Source organism: Zosterops lateralis, assembly GCF_965231275.1.
Source record: "Zosterops lateralis genome assembly, chromosome: 6".
Lineage (NCBI taxonomy): Eukaryota > Metazoa > Chordata > Aves > Passeriformes > Zosteropidae > Zosterops > Zosterops lateralis.
This window is the reverse complement of record NC_139761.1, coordinates 25641995-25655269: the sequence shown is the minus strand read 5'-3', so window position 1 is coordinate 25655269 and position 13275 is coordinate 25641995. Positions and strand designations below refer to the sequence as shown.

General features: G+C 36.7%; 1 protein-coding gene across 6 annotated transcripts in view; it reads left to right on the top strand.

Annotated features, from left to right (window-relative positions):
- NPAS3 (neuronal PAS domain protein 3) overlaps window positions 1-13275 on the top strand; it is a gene marked incomplete at both ends in the record, with an annotated part of 580623 nt that overhangs the window by 543697 nt on the left and 23651 nt on the right. For all 6 annotated transcript variants that reach the window (XM_083863228.1, XM_083863229.1, XM_083863227.1 and 3 more), the window contains one exon: window positions 8940-9133. In XM_083863228.1, the coding sequence (XP_083719354.1) occupies window positions 8940-9133 (194 nt within the window). The remainder of the gene's footprint in view (window positions 1-8939; window positions 9134-13275) is intronic.

Here is a 13275-nt window from a genome sequence, read left to right as displayed (position 1 = left end):
GTATGTGGGAAAATACATTAATATCAGATATTTTGTTTTATCTAGTCCTTTCTCACTTATCAAGTCCTTGCAGAGAATCACCTAAGGTAATTGTTAGACTGCTAAGAACTACATCAAACAAAACAGTAGGGAAAAAAACCCAAAATAACCTCTTTATTTCTCCCTGCAAAGAAAGAAAGAAAGAAACTATATCTGAAGTATATTTATTATTAATTGTCTTTAATGCAGCAGTATTTGGTCACCTCGACATAAAGAGCTGAAACTAACATTTTTAAACAACATTTTCACCCTTTATGTTGCAGAATGATGCAGCCATTTTCCACCTCCCAATACTCTGATAAACTGCATTGAAACTGATGCAACAAAAGTCTTTTTTTAGGCTTAAATTTCCCTGCTGGCAAAAGCACCAGAATTCTGGAATACTGAATTTCAAGCAATACAGTTTGCTCATGGGCAGGGACAACTATTCCTTTATTGGAACCCTGCACACTTCAATAGCTAAATGCTTTCAACTTTTTTTAAATAGTATTAAGGAAAAAATATCCTCAAGGCATTATTTTTAAAGTGAGCTTCAAACATTCCATGAAGGAAAAAAATGCAACATATTCGAACACCAAGGGATTTGAAGTGGCAAATCTGTTAAAGTGAACTGATCTTTGGAGTTTCAGGGTTAAATGAGTATTGACCACAAATTAGGGGTGCAGACTACTGAAAATTCTGAGATATTCCAGATTCCTAGCTTGACCAGCATTAGCCAGATTCTATAAGAAATAATTTACAAATAAGTAATTTATGTTAGCTAGATTTTAAATTAACTATGTTTTATTTATTCCTCTGAGTCCAACAAAATCCATTATAACATTTGCAAAAAGTGCAAGAAAATCCGAGGTTCTTAATACTTTTTACTACATAGACTTAATTCTGCAATAACTCAATATTAAAAATTTTAGAGTTTATATTTTAAAGCAGCTGTCAAGCAAACATATATTCAAGGGTAAATCTGCTCATCTTGAATCCTTCTGCAAATGGTCTGCTCTGGAGGTCATATCAAAGAGATTCTTTTTCCAGCTTAAACCTGTCTTTTCTAAATAGATCTCAACCTGATCTCATTTAATGCATTGATGTCTGGTTTCTAAGTCATTATATTTGCTGTATTACATATCAAAAGGACTCTTGAGAAATTCCCCCGAATTGATAATTCTAATTTCTTATGTATAGCTCCTCTATATTCACTCCGAGGATAGCTGTATTGTATGCTAAACCACGAATTGTAAAAATTGATCCCTTTGTATGTAGGTTTGTATTAAATTGAAATACTCTATTTTTTTTTTGTTTGTTGCCACACATGGGTTCCTGGTGTCAGTTTGTATTTGGCTGTTTGAGCATATTAAAGTTTTGCTAGTGCTTATGATGTTCTTGCCAAGAGCGCTCTTGCAGCAATCTGCACTAGAACAGTCTTTGTGCCAATTACTTCAAAAAGTATTCAGTTATAAACCCAATTTTTATGGCTACTTTTTCAGGTTCCTGTGTGTTGATTTCATTTAGTTTCTTTTTTTAATGTTGATCTTCAAATGCTTTTAAGTTTTGCATTGTGAAAAGACAATACAGTGTTGGTAGATTTGTTAATAAGACATCTATTAAAGGTTCAAAGGTATTAAAATAAAACCTAATAATTTAAATTAGTAATACTGCATATATTTAAAGGAATGCTCTTTAAAAGTGGAAAGTTTAGAGTTCTTATTGCAGGGGCTGATTATGAAAATGGAAACCTTTGCAGTTACACAAAGCAGAATAACTGAAAAATTATAATGTGCAATGGACTCAACACAGTATTTCTTGAGTGTATATTATAAAGCTGATTTCAGGAGTGTCAGCTCTACATCTTTTGTTTAGAGAAAAGCAGCTTGCTAATCCATTGCAATTAATGAAAAATCACAACACTGGAAAGGATGTCCTACTCTTAACATATTTTACAATACAAATGGGCTTTTGAAAGGACAGACTGACTTGATCATGCAACTTTTACTACTGCAATGTATACCAGTGCAAGACTGCACCTCAGAATTGTGACATGAGAGCCGTCATGGCAATGAAGATAGATATGTGCCCATATACAGCACAGAACACTGTGCTAAGCTATGCTGAAGAGTAACTGCTTATCTAGTATCCCAAATAAGAAAAATGTAAATGTGTCATATAGCAGAATGGAAAAGCCATAAATTTAGGATCTAATCGTGTTAATCTAAAGGATACATAAATACTTGAGGTACCTCTGCTCTGCTATTCTTTTCCCAGTCTGTTAAGATTTGATATCTCTTGAAAAATATTTGTGCATTCTTGAAAAAGCTTTTCTTTTTGCTTGTTTGTTTTTAATGGCAGCTTTAGGAATTGTTTATCATACAACAGTCTTCCATTACTCTTACAGAGTATTCTTAAGATAGCCTTAGCCCAGCCAATGTAACTTGGGCAATCTCACGTTCTTATTTTACCTTCATTCCTTTTTGGAAAGTTAAAAAGCTGTCCCCATTCCCTTCTCTTTAGTTTATTATCTAGACAGAGGTAAGTGGGAGATAAACCTTCTACATCCTAAGGTTGAGGAACAAGCAGTTTGTTGCATGTGTGCTCAAAATAGTAACTTTAGCACAGAAGAGATTTGTTCCCTGTAGTGTACTTGAATGAAAGTGACTGTGGCTATTGTGCTTGCTGCTGATCTCAACATTCTCATATGCAATCAATAATATTCTACTCAAGTCATTTTAGGGATTGAGCAAGTGCTTTGAACTGAGCCTACCACACTGGGTTGTTTCTCACATGATGCTTGTCTTTAAGCACCAATAAGTTTGAGGTCTCATAAGGATACTTTTTTTTTTTTTTTTAAACCCTTGGGATTAGCCTAAATTCTGCCTGTGACTATTTTAAGCAGTAGAATAGCTTTTGAATCTTATTATTTGAGAGAGTGATAACAGAGGAAAGATGGCAAAAGCCTAAAGTGTCTCCAAAAAACTAGTATTGACTTTTTAACAATAAAATACATCTTGAGACCAAATATGCTGTTTAAATGTAAATACCATTTCCATTTTCAGACTGTCTTTTGCAGGTGTATTTGAAGGGATTTGAAATGTACTTGTAGATGGAAAAGAGGCTATTGACCTTGAAACTATGTATGTGTTAGGAATAATGTTCCCCCTCCTTGAAATCAGACTCGTAGTCTTTGGATGGGTGCTCAAGACCACAACTCTGAATAGTAGTTTCACATAGCATTCATTGCCTAACTCAATCAAGACTGACTGCAAAGCTGTTTCTCAGGAAATCACAGACCATTGCCTTGTCTTATTTTCATCCACCATGGTTCTGAATGTATCAGTGACAGCTGCACTAAATACTACCTTTCTTTGTTCTGGGGCAGACTTGATATAATAGGACAAGGCTGGTGTCTAGACACAATGTTCTTTATTAGATGGACTACTGTAGTAGAAAAAAAAACCCAGATAGACAGGGTTTTCAGCATACAAGCACTTTTTCAAGGCTAAAACTGAAGTATTTTTGAATCAAATAAGAGTTGAGAACAATAACCATAAATAGACACGTTATTTGGTTATGCCGTTCAAGAGAAAAGATAGATGATGCTTATGAAGTTGGAGATGGCTGATGTTAACAAGGGAAAATGATAAAATGGTTATTTCATAGATTGAAAGAGATAACAAATCTAACATTGATTCAACAGGAACATACATCTATAAACTTTACTTTACGTGGTGGATGAAACCCATCATGTCAAGTGCATATGGCAAGCCCAGTGTGTCCTCCGTGTGTTAAACTAAGTGTACGTGATAGAGAGTCAATCAGCCCATGGACAGGTTGGATGCATTTGGGAGATCTCAGACTTGCTGCACATGTAGGATGATCCAACATATTACAGTTGTAATGGTTCATTTCTTTTCAACACCAAAATGTCATGCTCCATGGGATCTCCTGTTAGTAATACTGTAGTGTTTATAGAAATGCTATAAGTTTGAGAAAGGGATATGAAAGTATTACAGGAACTGCAAACACAAAGCCTTGCTGGACCTCTCAGATCCCAGCTACTGCTGAATGATAAGTATAAGCCAATGATAACTTCTCCCAAAGCTTTCATGAAGACTGGGAGAACAGGCTTTAATCTCAATGAGAATGGGGCTGTGGAATCACAGAAACAAACTATTTTTGAGCATTAGAGAACATAAGCAAGTAGAAAAGTTGTAGTGATTGCAGTGCGACATGGGCAAGAAAGAAGTGTGGTAAGTAAAGAAAACTATATTGAAGTTTAGATTGGTAGACATGGTTATATTTTCAGAAAAGGAAAAACTTTCAGATTTCATTGTTAAATTGCCAATGACACTGGACTCAATTTCGTCTTAGAAGTCCAGAGGAGAATCTGCTTCCAAGTGTTCACTCTTACTTTAGAAATCACCTGAAAACATGTAGGAACTCGTTACCTTGCAGAGTATTAAAACATTTGTCTCACTGGTGTCACAGACAGGTTTTGAGATGCATGTATGTGTATCAATGAATGGAGGAGCACACAACACTTCGAAAGAAAAATGAGAGAATATGAATACAGTTTGTAAGCTATCTCTTTGGCCAATTTCATCAGTTTAAATTGGTTGTGTTTTAAAGATTTAGGTGTTGATTTTGGAAGTATAAAATAACATCTTTGAGAGACCAAAACAAACATACATATATATATATATATATATATATATCCTTCAGAAACAGTTGTTCCTGTAACAGAGGATAAATGTGTGTGTGAGTTGTTTATAAAATAGCTAAAGAAATAGGTGCATACACTAAATACATGTGGATATTTTTGTATGTGACTGTTTTCTAAAAAAATTTATTCTATGCAATAATTTTAAGACTTCAAATGTAATGTCTCATTAAATGAGCTGGAGGGACAACTTCTGCCGGTGCTGTGGTTTCACATACACAATAAGTTGGCATAGTCATTTATACAGAGAACAAAAAGAGTAGTTTAGAAATTTGTTTCAAATTGAAGTTTAAGTTTTGAAGCACACAGAGACATCTGAAAGGTGAAATTCACAGATTTCTCATGCTTGCAGGTTTTTATAGCCTCTGGTAATGCATGTCCTTACTCTGACATCACATGTATGTGAAAAAAATGGGTGCAATATTTAAAGATATCTTTTGACAAAGAAAGTATTTCCATCTTCAGAGGTGAGATTTAGCTTTAAAGGATGATGAGCAGGTTCCAGATGTGTTTTTCGATCCCTGGGCTTTACTTTCCTTAAGTATGGACAAAGGGAAGGTTTTATCAAGGCCTTTGTGATGTGCTTGTTTATAATGAGGAGACATTAGCAGAGCACATCTAAGTGCATATCACTAACAGATGACTAAAGAGAGCATATGGCAGGGAAAAGAAATATATATTTGTCCAACCAGCGTGGCTTGTTAACACTCCCACACTCATAAACTCATGTGTTTACATGTACTTACAATATTTTGCAAATCCGTTTTCTAATCAGCTAAAAATAAAAGCCAAATAATTTTTTCCAATATTGGAGTGTCAGGCAAAGTTGATTTAGATTTTTTTTGTTTGTTTTAAACAAAGCAATTAAGCAGTACAGAAGATTTTTACAGTATTTGTTTTGCTTCAGAATTACATCTTTACAGTATGTGTGTTATTCTAATTTCCCAGCGTTAATAGTTTTGGTTTTGCAAAATGGTTTTTTCTTCACCCACCTGCCTATCCAAGGTTATACTACAAACAATAATATAGATCAGAATGGCCTAAGCAAAATTCTGGTTTCAATCAGGTCGCATAGTTTATTTCAACCAGAAGATTTCCCTGTGCTTCTATGGGATGACTCATGGAATCATAGTTGCACCTACTAATAAACAGTTTGTGAGCAAAGAAGTCTCTGGACAGTTAACCCAGTCCAGCTCCCAGCAACATAAAAATGAAGTGTTGTTATTATTAATTTGGGAGGTAGATAAAGAAATGATGAGGGAATCTGTACAGCTCTTGACATACAAAGTTTCTGATGATGCTGTGATCAGGAGTACAGCATTCACCCACCTTTTTGTAATAGACAGAACAGTATCACTGTCTTGTCATCCGGTGACATCTAAATGTGCCTGTCTTTTCATGTGGCATTATTAGAAAGAAGATAGAGTTTAAAATTGATTAGAACTAACTTTTCAGAAGGAGGCATTTATAAAGAAAACTGCACAAGAGAGCTGCATTTACTTTTGATTTTCAGTATATTCCTAGCAAATTTTTATTAAATATTTACATCTGGAGCCAAGTATTGTCCTTCATAAAACAGTTTATTGTTCCAATTTAGCTTCATTAAAGTCATAATACTGCTTTAGGATATGATAGACTAGTGCTGTGGGATTGAATTATAAAGAGATTAATTTTAGCTACAGGAGATAATTGACCCTATAATTCCTATCACACCTAATCCCAGTTCAAATGAACCAGTGTTAAAAGTGGCAATACTCACAATATAGACAAGGTCATGACAGTTAGAATTGTTTTTTACTACCAATTAGATTTTCCCACTTGGTGCATTTGACTAATGTTGTCATAGAAAGGGACTTCAGGCATGGAAATACAGTTTCTTTAGAGGCACACAGGCACTGGAACTGATGGGTAGTTTGCTGTACATTTCCCAGTGTACAGAATCAGAGTGCAACTGAGTGCTGACCCCTAAAATTTGACTTCATATGGGAATTCAGGACATGTTTTGATCCATGGTAGAATTAGGAACAAGCTAAATAATTTGAATCTGGAAGCAAATTCTCTTGAAATTCAACAATGTTAATATATGATGTTTCTAGCATGTTTGGAACTGTCTCTTGGGCAATATTACATCTGAAATGTATTTCAGACAAAGAACCAGAAAAAAAGTGAGGTACTGCCTGAATAGAGAGTTGCTCAAAAAACAAATCATGTTGATATTTAGCTGCAAATGAATGAAGGTTTAGAAAATACAAAGAAGATATATATATATGTGATATAGCTTAAAAATTCCCTGAAGTGTTCATACCAACTTCAAACATATTAGCATAAGGACTCTTATGAAAAAAACAACAGAAAATTTATACTTTGGCATAGCACATTCAGTATAAGATAAATTTTCACATTTTTACCAGTTATCCATCAGCATTTTTCAAGCATTTACAGATTTGAGTTTTGCAGTAAGCTGAAACTGCATGATAAAAAGAGACAGATAATCATAAAAAGCAGATGTATATGCAAGCCTAGCTCGAAGGAGCAACATATACTATTATTGCCCCTCCTGTGAAGTTAATCCTATTTCTTTTAGCTATTTCTTCATTAGTTAATGAGGTTTTAAGAAAAAGAAATAATTAAAGTGGATTTGAAATGCTGTTTTTGCATCTTTGCCTTTAGGAACTTTTTCAAATATTCATAGCATAGTTTGCCCTTGAAAGGTGCATTAAGTGGGAGTTTAGGCAATAGTTACATTACACATGGGTGGTCAGAAACCTGTAACTGAAATGGCCTTACACAGCAGCTAATCACTTTCCTCATTCAGATTCACCACACTGGCTAGGCTTGAAATGTGAAATAGTGGTAAAAGGAGATGTTTCAATGATTAGGTTAAAAAAAAGAAACAAGTTTCAAGTCTTAGATCACAGATCTACTAGCATGAATTAGATTTGAATTTGGTTGCACTTTGTGATTTGCGATCTTAAAAATGACAGATTTTCTTCTCTCTCACTTTCTATTATCAATCTCAGATCAGAAGTAAAGAGTTTGTCTTCTATTTTTGTGAGATGAGTATCAGTGCACTTCTTATTCCATTTTTGTCACCTCCTCCTGTGACCCAGGAATCAACCAACTTCTCTGCTAACCTCTAGGTAGGGAGTCTGGGATGATAGAGAAAGGGACCCTCATCTCCTGGAAGTATTCTCTTAATGTTGATGATGTACCACATTCTGAGGATGAAAATCTGTGACAGCCTGCAACTGCCAATTCTTGTGCCTCTCTTATCCATGAGTAGCAGAACTGCATTTTGCATTTCCATTTCAATATGCTGTATTTATATTCTTTTACTGGATAAAACAACCCCTTTATTGATACACGGAACTCCCGAAGGAGTGAAACTGGAAGAGGTGAATTATTCTTTTCCCAGAATTTCAGTTTACTCTGTTTCAGTTTACTCTATTTCAGGCAGCATTCTTACAAGGGCGATGCAGTTCTTAAGGATGCTATTGGATCTGAGCACCTTCTTGTATTATCTTGTGTTTATGGAAGAAAACCACCATCCTCAGACCTCTCCATACATGCCTAGTGCACTAGGCAATGGTATTACATGTCTACCAAATCTTTAAATGCTTCACTGTGGATGCAGGAAGACCATCCTGCACCTGAGCTCATAGATCATAGGCTCATAGGCTGTTGCTTCTCAAATTGCCAACCACAAAGAAGAAATTTAAGGCAGTGAACAGTGATGTAGGTGGCTACTAACTCAATAAAATTCATTATGTTTCAAACCTGCTGGTCTTTCTTGTGTCATATTCAATTTCCAAATATTATAAAAGGGTTACTTTATTAATTTCCAGCTTCATTATTTCAGTTCTGTCCCTCTCTTTTGTTGTATTTCTACTTCGTTGTTGTTGTCTTCTTTCTTTGTGTAACCACAGCAAAAATCAACACCACAGCAGTTCTTATTTTTTATTTGATGAATGTGAAGCATTTGCCTGTTACGTTCTTTTTGCCATGAGGACATATAGGGCATGTTGACAGCCAGTATTAATAAGCTTAACAATGATACTGGCAGTTAGTACAATTTTAGGCAGTGTTAAGTGATCTGTAGGGAGCACTAAAGCTATCCTTTAAAAGAAACTGATGTCACAGTTGCATTCAGAATTCACTGGGTATTTTTTATTTTTTTTTTTTTATTTTCCAGGTGATTCATATAACAGGCCGGTTACGTCTGAGAGTATCACTGTCACACGGACGGACAGTACCCAGCCAAATCATGGGACTGGTTGTCGTTGCTCATGCTTTGCCACCTCCTACAATTAATGAAGTCAGGATTGACTGCCACATGTTTGTCACTCGTGTGAATATGGACCTCAATATCATTTACTGTGAAAATAGGTACAGCCTTTAGATCCTTTATTTCTTTGTTTTAGTTGTGTGTGTTCTTTGTTCCATGGGCTTGGCAAGAAGTTTTGAAATTTTTGACTCTTGCAATGTCATCCTGGTGTTGTAGGAGGGCATTGAATGCACTCTCATCATCTCTACCTTCATTTTCATTACATTCTTAGAAGATAAAGGTAAATTTAAAACTGTAATTTGCAGGATGTCTTCTGGAATCGGGGAAGATACACCAGGAAATATTCCTCTAAGCTTTCTCTGTTTTTTAGAATCTTTCACCGTCCCTCTCAGAGGCAAGATTTGGGACTAGACAGACGTTGGTCTGACCTGTATGCCTGTCCTTATGCTCTTCCATCCTCCCATCCACAAGTTTTTCTGTCTGAAGTTTTAAAGTTTTCCATTTTTGAACTAATTTGCAGATTACAGCTATCATGCTCAGTGTTTAATGGAACAGAAGCACAGATGGCCTAGATAGTAGGCTAGTGAGGTGGGATCTGTTGCAGTTAGAGGTGGGAAAACTGTAGAATAAAATTGGTTAAGGGCATACTGGGAGAGACAGCAGTGAAATGGGAACAGGTGATTGGAGGGGGCTGTGTTCTATGTGATAGTGACGGGTGATCTCGGAAGGTGAAAGAGAGGATTTAAATTCAACTGCCTGCTCCCTGGGGGCTGGGTGCCTGTAGCACCAAGGGCTCTGCACTATGACCTGTGAGGGCAGGATATGGCAGGGCCCATCCCACCACACCAGAGGGGAGCTGGGCCACACAGGAGCAGCTCCAGCCCCTGGCATTGGGCATCTCCCTGAGGACGAGCAGTGCAGTGGGCTGGGGTCAGGTCAGGAGGGCTGATGCCCAGGCAGGGCTGTGAGGAGCTGGCCTCTGGCAGGGCCTGCCACGGGGGTCTGGGCTGTGGGTGGGGTGGGGGAAGACCTGGGAAATAGAGGGACTGATCGAGGCCTGAAAAATAAAAATATAATCCAGGGACTAGGTATTTAGAGCAGAGTGAAAATATCTGAGAAGGAAATTACAAGTAATAAGTTTGGGTCCGTTGATGGAAGTCTGCCATATGGGAAAAAGGTTGGAAAGGAAGAAGGAAGGTAATGTAGCCAAAAGAAATTTTGTGAAGGGGACTTACCATCAAAAATTGGAAGAAACAAGGTGACTACTGCAAGCTTTTCTTGTGAAAGCAACCATTGCATATTATATATTGTGTGGAAGCTCTCTGATATGAGGAATCATAATTACTCAGTTGTAGTGGAGTACCTATGATCAGGATAGCACATCAATATAAACTTTTATTAAAAACAATAAACTCAACTCTTTTGCTGAATTGGGATCTTAAACAACTTAAAATAATCTTGGATTTCAATTATGAGGTGGTCTTTGCTGCCACATTGCTGCACTGCTGCAATACGTTTTTAATAGTATTACTTGACTATTAGACAGAATACCATCTGCACTACTAAAGCATTATCTAAAAGTGGATATATTATTCTCATTTTTATGCTTGGAAAAACTGCTTCGTGGAAAGTTGCTTGCACAAGGTCACAAAAAAAGTGGACAATGGCATTAAAGTTTGGGGATTTTGCCTGAGACTCTACCCAGTGAGTATCCAGATGCTGTATAATCTGGCATCTGGCGAAAGAACTCTGGGGATTAGGAATGGGATCTAGAACAAAACTTTTCCCTAAGTCTTTGATTTCACTGTGACCTACCTAGGTAGTAATGGAAAGCTGCTACCACTGCAGAGTTTTTCAAAGGCCTCTGTGAAATGAGTTGCTGGTATCTATCCAGTTCCTAATGAACAAATTCCCTTTTAACAAAATCACCTGCACTTACTGCTACCTTTATTGGCAACCTCCATAAAAAAAAGCCAGGAATCAAATAGATGTGAAAAACGAACTGTTCCATCAGGTCAAATATGAGATCAACTTTTAGGCCAAATTAGGAAGATTTATGCTTTCTCTGCTGTGAGTTTGGCATTTTTATGAGCCCTAAATTGTATATGTGGGGGGTTTTTAATTAAACATTTTTCTCAAACCTTCCCTTTATATTCATGTAGCAATAAAACTTTCAAATGCCTGAGAAAGACATCACTGAAAACTGTAAAATTCATCAGGTGAGGTGCACTGATTAGTAATCACATAGGAAGAGCTGATAAGACATGGTAAAGTGTGGTAAAGGAGCAAGAAAGTGTTGAGTTTATTAATGTTTTTTGATTTTTAAGCTGAAAACAACATTTTTTCTTTGTTTGTGATGGATTTTATCTCATGCTAATGCACAATGCATATGGTGGTACTTGAATATATGCTACAGTAATTCCACTTTAAGCCCCTGTGTCATTACTAAAAATCTGTTAAAAGTAGTTTATAAAAGTAATTTCAAATAGTAGAAATACTTCTGCCAGTTCTGGGAGGTGAATGTGATCTCACTGAGGAAGCAGGATTTCCAGTCATGGAAAATGAAATAAGACTGACAGAACTTGGATTTCTTAGCAGCTACAATGCAGAATATGACTGTAAAAACTGGAGAAATGGCAAAGAAAACAGAAGATGGGAAGGAATTAACAGAGCGGCTGATTGAAACTGTCAGATTAATTATCTGGGTGTTTGCCAAGGCTGCTCTCTGAGTCAGGGACATTGGGATCTCTCCTCTGGGATTGCAGAAAAGGAGATAAGTATCCCACCCTGAATATATGGGCTTGACTCCTGGCACTTGGGGGTAGCTACGAAATTCTTTGTGGTGCCACAGTAAAGCAAGCACAACACTGATGAAAACAGAGAAAAATGGATCCATGCTGGGCAAGCTGTAAGCACTATTTATGGAGCAATGGGGAGTTACTGGCAGCTGCAGGGACTATGGAGCAGAAGCCATGCCACTTAACTGAAATGAATGCTCACAGTGGACTGTTGGATCAGCAGGGGTGAGATCAATAGTACTCCTACTTTTCCAAGCAGTTGCCTGCTTGAAACAGCAGTGAGCAGGAGTGGCATTACTCAAGTCTTTGGGTGCATCTTGTTACTTTCCTCTGAATGAAGAGATCTTCTTCATAATCCTGGAGTCAGTGCACAAACTAGCCAGACATTAGCTTCCCTCTGAGACAAGATCTTAGCTAGTATACCCGCTATTTCTAAAACTTAATATTTTTCTTTGAGAGCGTAAAATATGGATGTAGAATTTTGTTGCCTAAAATTTGTTATGTTAATCTTTGTCTATTTTGCAAATGTAGAATTTATATCATCTAAGATTCACAATCTAAAATAATCTAGGATTTCTTTATTAGTTAGTGGAGTGAGAAAAGCACGTGCAGAGGAAAAAAATAACTCAGATGGTGATAAATAACTAATAGAAAAACTATTTGTTTTGAAGAGAGTTTGCTGCTAGAGTGTACGATCAGTCTATGTGTTTTCAGAATCAACTGTTAAGGATTGGACACCATTTGGAGAGAGACAATAGCCAGATTAATATGGACTGTGATACCACATCTGCTAATATGTGCCCAAAAGGAAATAAGCACATGGAAGAGGTTTGGCTTGTTGGCCATGACAGTGGTTTTCATTGTTCCTTCAGATATGCAGAAACAGTCGCAAGCCTCAAGCCTACAAACGTGTGCACAATTTCAGCAAATTCAGCAAAACACTGTACCATATACCTACCTTTAAATTTCAATCATGTTAACAGTCCTGTAAGTCAGTGGAACCATTGATCTGCTCAAACACAAACCTATGCATATGTTTTACAGGATCACAGGATAGTGGCCTGCCTGGAGATTGCCCCTTTCTATTAGGCTGGCAGGGTGGGATTTCCTCTCCCTCATCTTATCCTAGAATGTACCACAATCATTGCAGATTAATTCAAACCCTAAAAAAAAAAATTTCTATGTCTAGAAAACAGACATAGTTTCAAATGCTTTTGTGAGCAAGACATTTTCCAATTTTCTTTTTAATTTCTGTACCGTGTTTAAGGACGTTGACACCTTGGCTCTCCATGATACAAGTTCACACACACACACACAGATACACACACACAAAGGTCTGCAGAACAGATTTTAAAGTTTCTATGTGTAATAAACAACAAAGTCCCAGTTGAAAGGGCCCAGAGTGAAAGCTGAGCTCCCAAATGAATTAGACTAAAAAAGATAAC